The following is a 17,070-nucleotide window of genomic DNA, read 5'->3' on the forward strand; positions in this document are numbered from 1 at the left end:
GAACTATTGAAACCATGAAAAAACAGCCCCAGAGTAAGGAGTGTCCAGATCCTTTTAGTCATGTAGTCTAAGTTAATTTAAATACACAGGAAGATGACACATTGCCACTGTTGGCTCCTTACCTGTGACGGTGAGAGGCAGCAGCGGGCTGGCAGGAGAGCTGAATTTGCGTCCAGACACTGTGGTCTCATAAACACAGCTGTAGTTTCCCTGGTGGGAAAGCTCTGCAGCAGAAAATATGAAGGAGGCAGAATGACTGACAGCAGCCTGAGCCTCAGTCACACTGGACCCTGTGAAGATGAGTTTGAAGGAGCCTCCTGGGTACTGTGGCACAGTGGAGCAGGTGATGGTGAAGTTGTGGCCCTCAATCACCTCTGACCCCTGGGGGCCCCCGGTCATCTCCCCTGTAGGAGAGCTGAGGACGATGGCAGGTTGCTGTAGGACCACTGGAAAAGAATAGGAATTCCGAGAGAAATGCATCAACACGGACATGTGTGTGCAAACTTACGCACCTGAATTAATTATGATCGCTTTGAATGCATATCTGTGTGTGTGTGCTCATATGCGTGAGTGTGTGTGTGTGGGTTTGTGCTGTGGCGTCACTAGGGTTGGTGACACCCGGTGCGGTCGACCGTTGGTGTCACTCGATGTTGTCGACGGGGGTGTGGGGGGGGTGCTGTTGGATGTTCTCGACCAGGGGGAGGGCGGGGTGCTGGCGGGTGTGGGCGCAAAGAATTGTGTGTTATGCATACATACGACAAAGCGCTTCTCATCACATTAATACCTCAAATTTAATCAAACGGCAGTAAGCTGCATCAGAGAAATTAGCTGTTCAACCCGTCGCAACACAAAACACTGCACAAAAAATTGAATGCAAGGAAATTCGATATCGCCCCCCTCTGATGGTGTCACCCGGTGCGGTCCGCACCCCCCACACCCCCCTAGTGACGCCTCTGGGTGTGTGTGCGTGTTTGTGTATGGCGGGGGGCATTTGTGCTTGTTCGTACATTTATTGAAAGATCTATGATCAAGTAATGAAAATAATACACCCCTTGTCACAGAATATTTTTAAAATCTCAATTTTACATACACACCTAACTCATATAATTCAAAGTAGCTTATTAAGAACAATTGGTATTTATTGTCATTTAATCCAGCTTGGTCTGTTGAGTTTGAATATCTGCTGCTTGTTGCTTTTGAAGAGGAAGAAGCAGACTTTGGCACCATGCAAACCTCTTACCACAAGCAGGGAAGTAGGAGAGCTGGTTTGTTTAGAAACTAACGGTTTGTAAAAAAGTGCAGAATTTTACTTTATGGTCTGTGGTTTTTAAAGTGAACATCTTTGTCAGCACATTGTCAGAAGTTTTGGGGACCCCAAAACAGAGCTTTGTTTAAGGATCAACAATGGATAAATCTGCTACTGAACTTGTCTTGCAATTTTTGAACAACGTGAGGCCTTTTGGATAGTTATGTTACAAACATTAACGCCATGATGAATTACTTTTAAATGGCATGCTTTATTTATTTATTTTTAATTGGATTACTCAAAGTGGCTAATATTTTTAAATATTGGTTTATTCTTGGAACAACATAGGTGAAATCCTTTTTAGAATTGCTCTGATAGGCTCTTACTACACAACATGGCCAAAATATATGGACACCTGACATCCAACATCTCATGCAAAATTATGGGCATTAACATGGAGTTGTTCTACCCTTTGCTGCAACAACATCCTCCATTTGTCCGGGAAGGATTTAAATGTTGGAGCATTGATGCAGGGATTTGCTTCCATTCAGTCAGAAGAGCATTAGTGAGAGCAAGCACTGATTAGGTGTTTATGCCTGGCTTGTAGTCAGCTTTCGAATTGATCCAAATGGATGGGGTTGAGATTAGGGCTTTGTGCAGGGCAGTCAATTTCTTCCACACCATCCTTGACAAAACCATTTCTACATAGACCTCGCTGTGTGCCCAGGGCCATTGTCATACCGAAACAGGAAAGGGCCTTTCCCAAACTTTTGGGGAAGGACAGAATCATCTAGAATGTCATTGTGTGCTGTAGAATTAAGATTTGCCTTCACTGGAACTATTGAAACCATGAAAAAACAGCCTCAGAATAAGGAGTGTCCAGATCCTTTTGGTCATGTAGTCTAAGTTAATTTAAATACACAGGAAGATGACACATTGCCACAGTTGGCTCCTTACCTGTGACGGTGAGAGGCAGCAGCGGGCTGGCAGGAGAGCTGAATTTGCGTCCAGACACTGTGGTCTCATAAACACAGCTGTAGTTTCCCTGGTGGGAAAGCTCTGCAGCAGAAAATATGAAGGAGGCAGAATGACTGACAGCAGCCTGAGCCTCAGTCACACTGGACCCTGTGAAGATGAGTTTGAAGGAGCCTCCTGGGTACTGTGGCACAGTGGAGCAGGTGATGGTGAAGTTGTGGCCCTCAATCACCTCTGACCCCTGGGGGCCCCCGGTCATCTCCCCTGTAGGAGAGCTGAGGACGATGGCAGGTTGCTGTAGGACCACTGGAAAAGAATAGGAATTCCGAGAGAAATGCATCAACACGGACATGTGTGTGCAAACTTACGCACCTGAATTAATTATGATCGCTTTGAATGCATATCCGTGTGTGTGTGCTCATATGCGTGAGTGTGTGTGTGTGGGTTTGTGCTGTGGCGTCACTAGGGTTGGTGACACCCGGTGCGGTCGACCGTTGGTGTCACTCGATGTTGTCGACGGGGGTGGGGGGGGGGTGCTGTTGGATGTTCTCGACCAGGGGGAGGGCGGGGTGCTGGCGGGTGTGGGCGCAAAGAATTGTGTGTTATGCATACATACGACAAAGCGCTTCTCATCACATTAATACCTCAAATTTAATCAAACGGCAGTAAGCTGCATCAGAGAAATTAGCTGTTCAACCCGTCGCAACACAAAACACTGCACAAAAAATTGAATGCAAGGAAATTCGATATCGCCCCCCTCTGATGGTGTCACCCGGTGCGGTCCGCACCGCCCACACCCCCCTAGTGACGCCTCTGGGTGTGTGTGCGTGTTTGTGTATGGCGGGGGGCATTTGTGCTTGTTCGTACATTTATTGAAAGATCTATGATCAAGTAATGAAAATAATACACCCCTTGTCACAGAATATTTTTAAAATCTCAATTTTACATACACACCTAACTCATATAATTCAAAGTAGCTTATTAAGAACAATTGGTATTTATTGTCATTTAATCCAGCTTGGTCTGTTGAGTTTGAATATCTGCTGCTTGTTGCTTTTGAAGAGGAAGAAGCAGACTTTGGCACCATGCAAACCTCTTACCACAAGCAGGGAAGTAGGAGAGCTGGTTTGTTTAGAAACTAACGGTTTGTAAAAAAGTGCAGAATTTTACTTTATGGTCTGTGGTTTTTAAAGTGAACATCTTTGTCAGCACATTGTCAGAAGTTTTGGGGACCCCAAAACAGAGCTTTGTTTAAGGATCAACAATGGATAAATCTGCTACTGAACTTGTCTTGCAATTTTTAAACAACGTGAGGCCTTTTGGATAGTTATGTTACAAACATTAACGCCATGATGAATTACTTTTAAATGGCATGCTTTATTTATTTATTTTTAATTGGATTACTCAAAGTGGCTAATATTTTTAAATATTGGTTTATTCTTGGAACAACATAGGTGAAATCCTTTTTAGAATTGCTCTGATAGGCTCTTACTACACAACATGGCCAAAATATATGGACACCTGACATCCAACATCTCATGCAAAATTATGGGCATTAACATGGAGTTGTTCTACCCTTTGCTGCAACAACATCCTCCATTTGTCCGGGAAGGATTTAAATGTTGGAGCATTGATGCAGGGATTTGCTTCCATTCAGTCAGAAGAGCATTAGTGAGAGCAAGCACTGATTAGGTGTTTATGCCTGGCTTGTAGTCAGCTTTCGAATTGATCCAAATGGATGGGGTTGAGATTAGGGCTTTGTGCAGGGCAGTCAATTTCTTCCACACCATCCTTGACAAAACCATTTCTACATAGACCTCGCTGTGTGCCCAGGGCCATTGTCATACCGAAACAGGAAAGGGCCTTTCCCAAACTTTTGGGGAAGGACAGAATCATCTAGAATGTCATTGTGTGCTGTAGAATTAAGATTTGCCTTCACTGGAACTATTGAAACCATGAAAAAACAGCCTCAGAATAAGGAGTGTCCAGATCCTTTTGGTCATGTAGTCTAAGTTAATTTAAATACACAGGAAGATGACACATTGCCACAGTTGGCTCCTTACCTGTGACGGTGAGAGGCAGCAGCGGGCTGGCAGGAGAGCTGAATTTGCGTCCAGACACTGTGGTCTCATAAACACAGCTGTAGTTTCCCTGGTGGGAAAGCTCTGCAGCAGAAAATATGAAGGAGGCAGAATGACTGACAGCAGCCTGAGCCTCAGTCACACTGGACCCTGTGAAGATGAGTTTGAAGGAGCCTCCTGGGTACTGTGGCACAGTGGAGCAGGTGATGGTGACGTTGTGGCCCTCAATCACCTCTGACCCCTGGGGGCCCCCGGTCATCTCCCCTGTAGGAGAGCTGAGGACGATGGCAGGTTGCTGTAGGACCACTGGAAAAGAATAGGAATTCCGAGAGAAATGCATCAACACGGACATGTGTGTGCAAACTTACGCACCTGAATTAATTATGATCGCTTTGAATGCATATCTGTGTGTGTGTGCTCATATGCGTGAGTGTGTGTGTGTGGGTTTGTGCTGTGGCGTCACTAGGGTTGGTGACACCCGGTGCGGTCGACCGTTGGTGTCACTCGATGTTGTCGACGGGGGTGTGGGGGGGGTGCTGTTGGATGTTCTCGACCAGGGGGAGGGCGGGGTGCTGGCGGGTGTGGGCGCAAGGAATTGTGTGTTATGCATACATACGACCAAGCGCTTCTCATCACATTAATACCTCAAATTTAATCAAACGGCAGTAAGCTGCATCAGAGAAATTAGCTGTTCAACCCGTCGCAACACAAAACACTGCACAAAAAATTGAATGCAAGGAAATTCGGTATCGCCCCCCTCTGATGGTGTCACCCGGTGCGGTCCGCACCGCCCACACCCCCCTAGTGACGCCTCTGGGTGTGTGTGCGTGTTTGTGTATGGCGGGGGGCATTTGTGCTTGTTCGTACATTTATTGAAAGATCTATGATCAAGTAATGAAAATAATACACCCCTTGTCACAGAATATTTTTAAAATCTCAATTTTACATACACACCTAACTCATATAATTCAAAGTAGCTTATTAAGAACAATTGGTATTTATTGTCATTTAATCCAGCTTGGTCTGTTGAGTTTGAATATCTGCTGCTTGTTGCTTTTGAAGAGGAAGAAGCAGACTTTGGCACCATGCAAACCTCTTACCACAAGCAGGGAAGTAGGAGAGCTGGTTTGTTTAGAAACTAACGGTTTGTAAAAAAGTGCAGAATTTTACTTTATGGTCTGTGGTTTTTAAAGTGAACATCTTTGTCAGCACATTGTCAGAAGTTTTGGGGACCCCAAAACAGAGCTTTGTTTAAGGATCAACAATGGATAAATCTGCTACTGCACTTGTCTTGCAATTTTTGAACAACGTGAGGCCTTTTGGATAGTTATGTTACAAACATTAACGCCATGATGAATTACTTGTAAATGGCATGCTTTATTTATTTATTTTTAATTGGATTACTCAAAGTGGCTAATATTTTTAAATATTGGTTTATTCTTGGAACAACATAGGTGAAATCCTTTTTAGAAATTCTCTGATAGGCTCTTACTACACAACATGGCCAAAATATATGGACACCTGACATCCAACATCTCATGCAAAATTATGGGCATTAACATGGAGTTGTTCTACCCTTTGCTGCAACAACATCCTCCATTTGTCCGGGAAGGATTTAAATGTTGGAGCATTGATGCAGGGATTTGCTTCCATTCAGTCAGAAGAGCATTAGTGAGAGCAAGCACTGATTAGGTGTTTATGCCTGGCTTGTAGTCAGCTTTCGAATTGATCCAAATGGATGGGGTTGAGATTAGGGCTTTGTGCAGGGCAGTCAATTTCTTCCACACCATCCTTGACAAAACCATTTCTACATAGACCTCGCTGTGTGCCCAGGGCCATTGTCATACCGAAACAGGAAAGGGCCTTTCCCAAACTTTTGGGGAAGGACAGAATCGTCTAGAATGTCATTGTGTGCTGTAGAATTAAGATTTGCCTTCACTGGAACTATTGAAACCATGATAAAACAGCCTCAGAATAAGGAGTGTCCAGATCCTTTTGGTCATGTAGTCTAAGTTAATTTAAATACACAGGAAGATGACACATTGCCACAGTTGGCTCCTTACCTGTGACGGTGAGAGGCAGCAGCGGGCTGGCAGGAGAGCTGAATTTGCGTCCAGACACTGTGGTCTCATAAACACAGCTGTAGTTTCCCTGGTGGGAAAGCTCTGCAGCAGAAAATATGAAGGAGGCAGAATGACTGACAGCAGCCTGAGCCTCAGTCACACTGGACCCTGTGAAGATGAGTTTGAAGGAGCCTCCTGGGTACTGTGGCACAGTGGAGCAGGTGATGGTGAAGTTGTGGCCCTCAATCACCTCTGACCCCTGGGGGCCCCCGGTCATCTCCCCTGTAGGAGAGCTGAGGACGATGGCAGGTTGCTGTAGGACCACTGGAAAAGAATAGGAATTCCGAGAGAAATGCATCAACACGGACATGTGTGTGCAAACTTACGCACCTGAATTAATTATGATCGCTTTGAATGCATATCTGTGTGTGTGTGCTCATATGCGTGAGTGTGTGTGTGTGGGTTTGTGCTGTGGCGTCACTAGGGTTGGTGACACCCGGTGCAGTCGACCGTTGGTGTCACTCGATTTTGTCGACGGGGGTGTGGGGGGCGGGTGTTCTGTTGGATGTTCTCGACCAGGGGGAGGGCGGGGTGCTGGCGGGTGTGGGCGCAAAGAATTGTGTGTTATGCATACATACGACAAAGCGCTTCTCATCACATTAATACCTCAAATTTAATCAAACGGCAGTAAGCTGCATCAGAGAAATTAGCTGTTCAACCCGTCGCAACACAAAACACTGCACAAAAAATTGAATGCAAGGAAATTCGGTATCGCCCCCCTCTGATGGTGTCACCCGGTGCGGTCCGCACCGCCCACACCCCCCTAGTGACGACTCTGGGTGTGTGTGCGTGTTTGTGTATGGCGGGGGGAATTTGTGCATGTTCGTACATTTATTGAAAGATCTATGATCAAGTAATGAAAATAATACACCCCTTGTCACAGAATATTTTTAAAATCTCAATTTTACATACACACCTAACTCATATAATTCAAAGTAGCTTATTAAGAACAATTGGTATTTATTGTCATTTAATCCAGCTTGGTCTGTTGAGTTTGAATATCTGCTGCTTGTTGCTTTTGAAGAGGAAGAAGCAGACTTTGGCACCATGCAAACCTCTTACCACAAGCAGGGAAGTAGGAGAGCTGGTTTATTTAGAAACTAACGGTTTGTAAAAAAGTGCAGAATTTTACTTTATGGTCTGTGGTTTTTAAAGTGAACATCTTTGTCAGCACATTGTCAGAAGTTTTGGGGACCCCAAAACAGAGCTTTGTTTAAGGATCAACAATGGATAAATCTGCTACTGAACTTGTCTTGCAATTTTTAAACAACGTGAGGCCTTTTGGATAGTTATGTTACAAACATTAACGCCATGATGAATTACTTTTAAATGGCATGCTTTATTTATTTATTTTTAATTGGATTACTCAAAGTGGCTAATATTTTTAAATATTGGTTTATTCTTGGAACAACATAGGTGAAATCCTTTTTAGAATTGCTCTGATAGGCTCTGACTACACAACATGGCCAAAATATATGGACACCTGACATCCAACATCTCATCCAAAATTATGGGCATTAACATGGAGTTGTTCTACCCTTTGCTGCAACAACATCCTCCATTTGTCCGGGAAGGATTTAAATGTTGTAGCATTGATGCAGGGATTTGCTTCCATTCAGTCAGAAGAGCATTAGTGAGAGCAAGCACTGATTAGGTGTTTATGCCTGGCTTGTAGTCAGCTTTCGAATTGATCCAAATGGATGGGGTTGAGATTAGGGCTTTGTGCAGGGCAGTCAGTTTCTTCCACACCATCCTTGACAAAACCATTTCTACATAGACCTCGCTGTGTGCCCAGGGCCATTGTCATACCGAAACAGGAAAGGGCCTTTCCCAAACTTTTGGGGAAGGACAGAATCGTCTAGAATGTCATTGTGTGCTGTAGAATTAAGATTTGCCTTCACTGGAACTATTGAAACCATGATAAAACAGCCCCAGAGTAAGGAGTGTCCAGATCCTTTTGGTCATGTAGTCTAAGTTAATTTAAATACACAGGAAGATGACACATTGCCACAGTTGGCTCCTTACCTGTGACGGTGAGAGGCAGCAGCGGGCTGGCAGGAGAGCTGAATTTGCGTCCAGACACTGCGGTCTCATAAACACAGCTGTAGTTTCCCTGGTGGGAAAGCTCTGCAGCAGAAAATATGAAGGAGGCAGAATGACTGACAGCAGCCTGAGCCTCAGTCACACTGGACCATGTGAAGATGAGTTTGAAGGAGCCTCCTGGGTACTGTGGCACAGTGGAGCAGGTGATGGTGAAGTTGTGGCCCTCAATCACCTCTGACCCCTGGGGGCCCCCGGTCATCTCCCCTGTAGGAGAGCTGAGGACGATGGCAGGTTGCTGTAGGACCACTGGAAAAGAATAGGAATTCCGAGAGAAATGCATCAACACGGACATGTGTGTGCAAACTTACGCACCTGAATTAATTATGATCGCTTTGAATGCATATCTGTGTGTGTGTGCTCATATGCGTGAGTGTGTGTGTGTGGGTTTGTGCTGTGGCGTCACTAGGGTTGGTGACACCCGGTGCAGTCGACCGTTGGTGTCACTCGATTTTGTCGACGGGGGTGTGGGGGGGGGGTGCTGTTGGATGTTCTCGACCAGGGGGAGGGCGGGGTGCTGGCGGGTGTGGGCGCAAGGAATTGTGTGTTATGCATACATACGACAAAGCGCTTCTCATCACATTAATACCTCAATTTTAATCAAACGGCAGTAAGCTGCATCAGAAAAATTAGCTGTTCAACCCGTCGCAACACAAAACACTGCACAAAAAATTGAATGCAAGGAAATTCGGTATCGCCCCCCTCTGATGGTGTCACCCGGTGTGGTCCGCACCCCCCACACCCCCCTAGTGACGCCTCTGGGTGTGTGTGCGTGTTTGTGTATGGCGGGGGGCATTTGTGCATGTTCGTACATTTATTGAAAGATCTATGATCAAGTAATGAAAATAATACACCCCTTGTCACAGAATATTTTTAAAATCTCAATTTTACATACACACCTAACTCATATAATTCAAAGTAGCTTATTAAGAACAATTGGTATTTATTGTCATTTAATCCAGCTTGGTCTGTTGAGTTTGAATATCTGCTGCTTGTTGCTTTTGAAGAGGAAGAAGCAGACTTTGGCACCATGCAAACCTCTTACCACAAGCAGGGAAGTAGGAGAGCTGGTTTGTTTAGAAACTAACGGATTGTAAAAAAGTGCAGAATTTTACTTTATGGTCTGTGGTTTTTAAAGTGAACATCTTTGTCAGCACATTGTCAGAAGTTTTGGGGACCCCAAAACAGAGCTTTGTTTAAGGATCAACAATGGATAAATCTGCTACTGAACTTGTCTTGCAATTTTTAAACAACGTGAGGCCTTTTGGATAGTTATGTTACAAACATTAACGCCATGATGAATTACTTTTAAATGGCATGCTTTATTTATTTATTTTTAATTGGATTACTCAAAGTGGCTAATATTTTTAAATATTGGTTTATTCTTGGAACAACATAGGTGAAATCCTTTTTAGAATTGCTCTGATAGGCTCTGACTACACAACATGGCCAAAATATATGGACACCTGACATCCAACATCTCATCCAAAATTATGGGCATTAACATGGAGTTGTTCTACCCTTTGCTGCAACAACATCCTCCATTTGTCCGGGAAGGATTTAAATGTTGTAGCATTGATGCAGGGATTTGCTTCCATTCAGTCAGAAGAGCATTAGTGAGAGCAAGCACTGATTAGGTGTTTATGCCTGGCTTGTAGTCAGCTTTCGAATTGATCCAAATGGATGGGGTTGAGATTAGGGCTTTGTGCAGGGCAGTCAATTTCTTCCACACCATCCTTGACAAAACCATTTCTACATAGACCTTGCTGTGTGCCCAGGGCCATTGTCATACCGAAACAGGAAAGGGCCTTTCCCAAACTTTTGGGGAAGGACAGAATCGTCTAGAATGTCATTGTGTGCTGTAGAATTAAGATTTGCCTTCACTGGAACTATTGAAACCATGATAAAACAGCCCCAGAGTAAGGAGTGTCCAGATCCTTTTGGTCATGTAGTCTAAGTTAATTTAAATACACAGGAAGATGACACATTGCCACAGTTGGCTCCTTACCTGTGATGGTGAGAGGCAGCAGCGGGCTGGCAGGAGAGCTGAATTTGCGTCCAGACACTGCGGTCTCATAAACACAGCTGTAGTTTCCCTGGTGGGAAAGCTCTGCAGCAGAAAATATGAAGGAGGCAGAATGACTGACAGCAGCCTGAGCCTCAGTCACACTGGACCATGTGAAGATGAGTTTGAAGGAGCCTCCTGGGTACTGTGGCACAGTGGAGCAGGTGATGGTGAAGTTGTGGCCCTCAATCACCTCTGACCCCTGGGGGCCCCCGGTCATCTCCCCTGTAGGAGAGCTGAGGACGATGGCAGGTTGCTGTAGGACCACTGGAAAAGAATAGGAATTCCGAGAGAAATGCATCAACACGGACATGTGTGTGCAAACTTACGCACCTGAAATAATTATGATCGCTTTGAATGCATATCTGTGTGTGTGTGCTCATATGCGTGAGTGTGTGTGTGTGGGTTTGTGCTGTGGCGTCACTAGGGTTGGTGACACCCGGTGCAGTCGACCGTTGGTGTCACTCGATTTTGTCGACGGGGGTGTGGGGGGGGGGTGCTGTTGGATGTTCTCGACCAGGGGGAGGGCGGGGTGCTGGCGGGTGTGGGCGCAAGGAATTGTGTGTTATGCATACATACGACAAAGCGCTTCTCATCACATTAATACCTCAATTTTAATCAAACGGCAGTAAGCTGCATCAGAAAAATTAGCTGTTCAACCCGTCGCAACACAAAACACTGCACAAAAAATTGAATGCAAGGAAATTCGGTATCGCCCCCCTCTGATGGTGTCACCCGGTGTGGTCCGCACCCCCCACACCCCCCTAGTGACGCCTCTGGGTGTGTGTGCGTGTTTGTGTATGGCGGGGGGCATTTGTGCTTGTTCGTACATTTATTGAAAGATCTATGATCAAGTAATGAAAATAATACACCCCTTGTCACAGAATATTTTTAAAATCTCAATTTTACATACACACCTAACTCATATAATTCAAAGTAGCTTATTAAGAACAATTGGTATTTATTGTCATTTAATCCAGCTTGGTCTGTTGAGTTTGAATATCTGCTGCTTTTTGCTTTTGAAGAGGAAGAAGCAGACTTTGGCACCATGCAAACCTCTTACCACAAGCAGGGAAGTAGGAGAGCTGGTTTGTTTAGAAACTAACGGTTTGTAAAAAAGTGCAGAATTTTACTTTATGGTCTGTGGTTTTTAAAGTGAACGTCTTTGTCAGCACATTGTCAGAAGTTTTGGGGACCCCAAAACAGAGCTTTGTTTAAGGATCAACAATGGATAAATCTGCTACTGAACTTGTCTTGCAATTTTTAAACAACGTGAGGCCTTTTGGATAGTTATGTTACAAACATTAACGCCATGATGAATTACTTTTAAATGGCATGCTTTATTTATTTATTTTTAATTGGATTACTCAAAGTGGCTAATATTTTTAAATATTGGTTTATTCTTGGAACAACATAGGTGAAATCCTTTTTAGAATTGCTCTGATAGGCTCTTACTACACAACATGGCCAAAATATATGGACACCTGACATCCAACATCTCATGCAAAATTATGGGCATTAACATGGAGTTGTACTACCCTTTGCTGCAACAACATCCTCCATTTGTCCGGGAAGGATTTAAATGTTGGAGCATTGATGCAGGGATTTGCTTCCATTCAGTCAGAAGAGCATTAGTGAGAGCAAGCACTGATTAGGTGTTTATGCCTGGCTTGTAGTCAGCTTTCGAATTGATCCAAATGGATGGGGTTGAGATTAGGGCTTTGTGCAGGGCAGTCAATTTCTTCCACACCATCCTTGACAAAACCATTTCTACATAGACCTCGCTGTGTGCCCAGGGTCATTGTCATACCGAAACAGGAAAGGGCCTTTCCCAAACTTTTGGGGAAGGACAGAATCATCTAGAATGTCATTGTGTGCTGTAGAATTAAGATTTGCCTTCACTGGAACTATTGAAATCATGAAAAAACAGCCCCAGACTAAGGAGTGTCCAGATCCTTTTGGTCATGTAGTCTAAGTTAATTTAAATACACAGGAAGATGACACATTGCCACAGTTGGCTCCTTACCTGTGACGGTGAGAGGCAGCAGCGGGCTGGCAGGAGAGCTGAATTTGCGTCCAGACACTGTGGTCTCATAAACACAGCTGTAGTTCCCCTGGTGGGAAAGCTCTGCAGCAGAAAATATGAAGGAGGCAGAATGACTGACAGCAGCCTGAGCCTCAGTCACACTGGACCCTGTGAAGCTGAGGTTGAAGGAGCCTCCTGGGTACTGTGGCACAGTGGAGCAGGTGATGGTGAATCTGTGGCCCTCAATCACCTCTGACCCCTGGGGCCTCCTGGTCATCTCCCCTGTAGGAGAGCTGAGGACAATGGCAGGTTGCTGTAGGACCACTGAAAAAGAATAGGAATTCAGAGAGAAATGCATCAACACGAAAATGTGTGTGCAACCCTACAATTATGATCGCTTCAAATGATTGTGTTTTCTTTTATTTGTTCTGTCTTCCATTAAGTCTTGTAATACAATAAATACATAGTTAGAGATATTTCCTTTCCTTCCTGTTTGTGCTGAATTAACACTGGATATTTTACTGAACATGTAAAAGACATCACTCACCGACGCTGATGGCAATGGAGTTACTGTGGGAAGAGTGGAGGGTCTGGTTGCCCTGGACTGCGTACAGGCAGGTGTAGCTGCTCTGGTGGGAGGAGTCCACGTTGTTCACGCCCATTTCCACGCTGGTCCCTCTGGACTCTGATTTGCGGGCCAGGGGACTCCCAGCGCCCCCTCTGTGTAAGCGAAACTCAACAGGAGCGCAGAGGTCAGCCGGGGCGACGCAGCGAAAACGAATCTCCTCTCCAGACGAGAGTACTGAATGAGGAGAGCTTAGGGACAGGGTGGGCTGGGACATGCCACCTAGTGTATCAAAAAAAGATTGAATAGCATTTTAAATCCTCAAGTAGCTACTTCACTGGCACAAGCAACTATGCAAAGAATGTTTATACGGCACGGAATCTATATTGTTTCTAACAATTACATTACTGAGAGATAAAGGGCAAATATATATGTTACCGTATGTGTATATTTCCTAAGTTTGTAATACCGCCACTGGACTTACATTTCAGACCTAAAATGATTAAAGCTGCCTCCACATTAAATTGGTATCAAACGAAATGAATAAATACCCAAAAACCTGGAAATTGTTACGCTTAACTTTTACCCTTTTCTTTTATCTGAATGTACATTTCCCATACAGTGTGCAAAATGTTTACTGTTACCACTTCAAAGGTTAGTTTACTAGTGATGTCAGATTGACTGTAGAACATGTGTTTTCCTCACCTGAGCAGACAGCACCTGCATCCTCCCCGTGATTACAGTTGTGTTTTCCCAAACCTCTGTGTGAGCACTGTGAGAGTGAAGATTCACTGCCTGAACAGCCAACATTGTCCATCCAAATTTCTCCAGTCCCCTGGCCAAACTGGGCTACACCTGGAGCAGACAGAGCTGTACCACAGCCCAGTTCTCTGCACACCACTGCAGCATCATTCATACCCCAGTCATCATCACACACGGTTCCCCACTGGTATTTGTGATAGACCTCCACTCTTCCAGAGCACCTGCATTGCCCACTGACCAGTCTAATCGGGAGACCTAATTGCGGAGAAGAAAATATTGATCATGACTCAGTTTGTCTCCTCGGCTTTAATTATCGCATCAAAGATTTGAACGAAAAGCAATTCAGTCCATTTTAATATGTAATGTTAATTATCAATACATTGCATGAAATTAGCTTTTCTTCCTTTTTATTTCATTCAAGAACCAGACCCTTGATACAAAATGGATTTTGATATATTCAGTCGTATTAACTCAATTGTAATGTAGTGGCATGCATCTGGTACACATCTGTGTGTGTGTTTGTGTGTGATGTGCTCTTTGACTGATGAGTTCATGTAGTGCTTTAAAAAAAATTGATTCATGTCAACGTATCACAATCAGTCATGAATTTGAGTTAATCAGGTTGACTGGAAAAGCATTCAGTCAATATGTACATTTCATATACAGTCCTTTATTTATTCAGATTTATTTATGTAAAAGTAATTAGTGATAAATGTATTTTGAAGCAAACATTCCTTAGGGTGCCATTCTATCTCTTAAATAAACTTTACAGACTCTGTTCAGCAGCAGGGTAATCTGTACCTCAGTAATTCTTTTTTTTTTAAATGAAGCTGTCCTTGATTGCTATTCAGAGAAAAACACTTATAGCTCCTGTGACATTTCTTTGAGTGCCATCTCGTTAAATTTATCAGATATTTAACAATGGTACTTACCTGACAAATTTGGAAATTGCAAAGGAAATATACTGGCATGGATTCAATCACCATTTATCCTTAACTTTGCGTCTGAATTAAATGCAGGTTAACGATTTCTTCATAAAAACAATTCAGCAAGTTTAGCAATGAACAAAATCAATTGACCAAACAGAAAAGAAACAAACACTTGCATTCATTCATAAGCCAAAGTTAAGGATACATTTTGATTGAATACAAGCCACAGTCTATATCTGGTAGTAAACACACAATGTATTAAAATATCAAAGGAAGATGCTAAAAATGTATCAACTATTATGATACAAGGGCAATGTAATAATTAAACTGTACAATCTGGATCAAAAATGTTCCTAAAAAGATACCACCCCAGTGAAAAAACAATGCATTTCACTGGGGTGGTACTCGAGAGGTAAGCCCTGCCCATGGCTTTAATCATTCATACACCTTTTTTGCTAGTAAAAGGAGCTTATTAGTACCCAAAAAAAGCACCATTATACCTTTTAGGGAACACTTGGGAAGTTTGCTTTTTAAAATACAAACATATACCTCTACTGTACCTTTATTCCTGAGAGTTTAAAATATTATTATTGAGAATTAATAAATTTGATATTAGCACTATTAATTGGTCTGAATTTAGTGATGTCATCCTCCAAACGAGTATTCCAGTCTAAGACATAGTAAGTCCCTCACCAGAGCAGACAGCACCTGCATCCTGCCCGTGACCACAGTTGTGTTCTCCCAACCCTCTGTGTGAGCACTGTGAGAGTGAAGATTCACTGCCTGAACAGCCAACCTCGTCCATCCAAATTTCTCCAGTCCCCTGGCCAAACTGGGCTGCACCTGGAACAGACAGAGCTGTACCACAGCCCAGCTCTCTGCACACCACTGCAGCATCATTCATATCCCAGTCATCATCACACACGGTTCCCCACTGTTGTCCGTGATAGACCTCCACTCTTCCAGAGCAACTGCCATTCCCACCGACCAGTCTGACCTGAACTCCATCTAAAAGTCACATAGAGGAACAGCGCAACTGACTGCCAATAATCAGGAAGATTGGACATCTTCAGGCGAGATCTAATTAATATAACAACATGAGGCTGCTACTTTAAAATCTTTATAAGTAAAGAAACTCCACTTACCTGCTGGCAAACTGACATGCAGAAGTTGACCTGTTGGAATGAAACAAGGAAAATTGCAGATATATATATATATATATATATATATATATATATATATATATAGAATTTTATTTAAATTATTTTTTTTACATGTATTCTGATCCCTTCAATTGAATAATAATGCAACAAGCCTTTTCTTTTTTTATATACTTATATTTTGGTGAGTGCAGGAGCCTTAATGCAGTTTGTTGATAGACAGTAAATGATCTGACCAATTAGCACAGAATAATTTAAGTTTGTATGTAAAACTACAGTAATTTACATGATTGGTTGATTCAGAAGTTATTTTGATTGAGTATTTACATGTTGATATATTTACACAGTTCATATTTACAATGATGCAATAAGTTAATTTGATTTATTGTGCTTAAAATGTGTGTGGATAATTTAAAATGCATAAAAGCTCATTTACAATTACTTTTGTAACATTCGGAGATGGGATATTGTGACCGTTGCATCCAAGTAGCTATTTGCATATTTAATTGTTTTTTGGCGCGTCTTGCATGAAAAAAGTTTTTGGGGCAGTAATTTCCGGTTAGTCAAATCCAAGGAGAGAGTGGAGCCACACGATCTTTGGGACCTCTCTCTCTGTTTTTCTCTCTCATTTTGATAATTCTCTCTCGTGAATTTAATTGGAATGGACAATCGATCTGTACATATGAAGAATCATTGTTTTGACAGTTTGTTTTATTGAACATTTTGATTTTTTACAGCGTGGTCCTGTGGATTTATCGTTGTGGATTTAAACAAGGGGAATTGAGAGCGTCAATTTAAGGCTTCACTGAATGGAAACCTACAGTGAGAATAAATATTCTTCAATATAATTACGTACTGTGTTATTGGCCTCCTCTGTTATTTTTAAAGAATGTGATTAGAATCTCAACCAATTCATCTCAACCAAGTACAGTTTTTGCCAATTCCACAGAAAAGCATTGGCCTGGTTTTTATTTGCTCTGGATCTGAACCTTCCTTCTATGATAAAAAGATATTAGCAGTTGATCTGGTCAACCCTAT

At 43.0% G+C, this 17,070-nt stretch overlaps 1 protein-coding gene across 1 annotated transcript in view; it reads right to left on the bottom strand.

Moving 5' to 3' along the window:
• Nucleotides 1-17,070, bottom strand: part of LOC118217115 (flocculation protein FLO11-like) — a 59,048-nt gene that overhangs the window by 7,515 nt on the left and 34,463 nt on the right. The window contains exons 9-15 of the mRNA XM_035398924.1: nt 12,617-12,940; nt 10,534-10,857; nt 8,451-8,774; nt 6,366-6,689; nt 4,285-4,608; nt 2,204-2,527; nt 123-446 (exon numbers count right to left, since the gene is read on the bottom strand). Coding sequence (XP_035254815.1) covers nt 123-446; nt 2,204-2,527; nt 4,285-4,608; nt 6,366-6,689; nt 8,451-8,774; nt 10,534-10,857; nt 12,617-12,940 — 2,268 coding nt within the window. The remainder of the gene's footprint in view (nt 1-122; nt 447-2,203; nt 2,528-4,284; nt 4,609-6,365; nt 6,690-8,450; nt 8,775-10,533; nt 10,858-12,616; nt 12,941-17,070) is intronic.

Source organism: Anguilla anguilla, chromosome 17, assembly GCF_013347855.1.
Source record: "Anguilla anguilla isolate fAngAng1 chromosome 17, fAngAng1.pri, whole genome shotgun sequence".
Classification (NCBI taxonomy): Eukaryota; Metazoa; Chordata; class Actinopteri; order Anguilliformes; family Anguillidae; genus Anguilla; species Anguilla anguilla.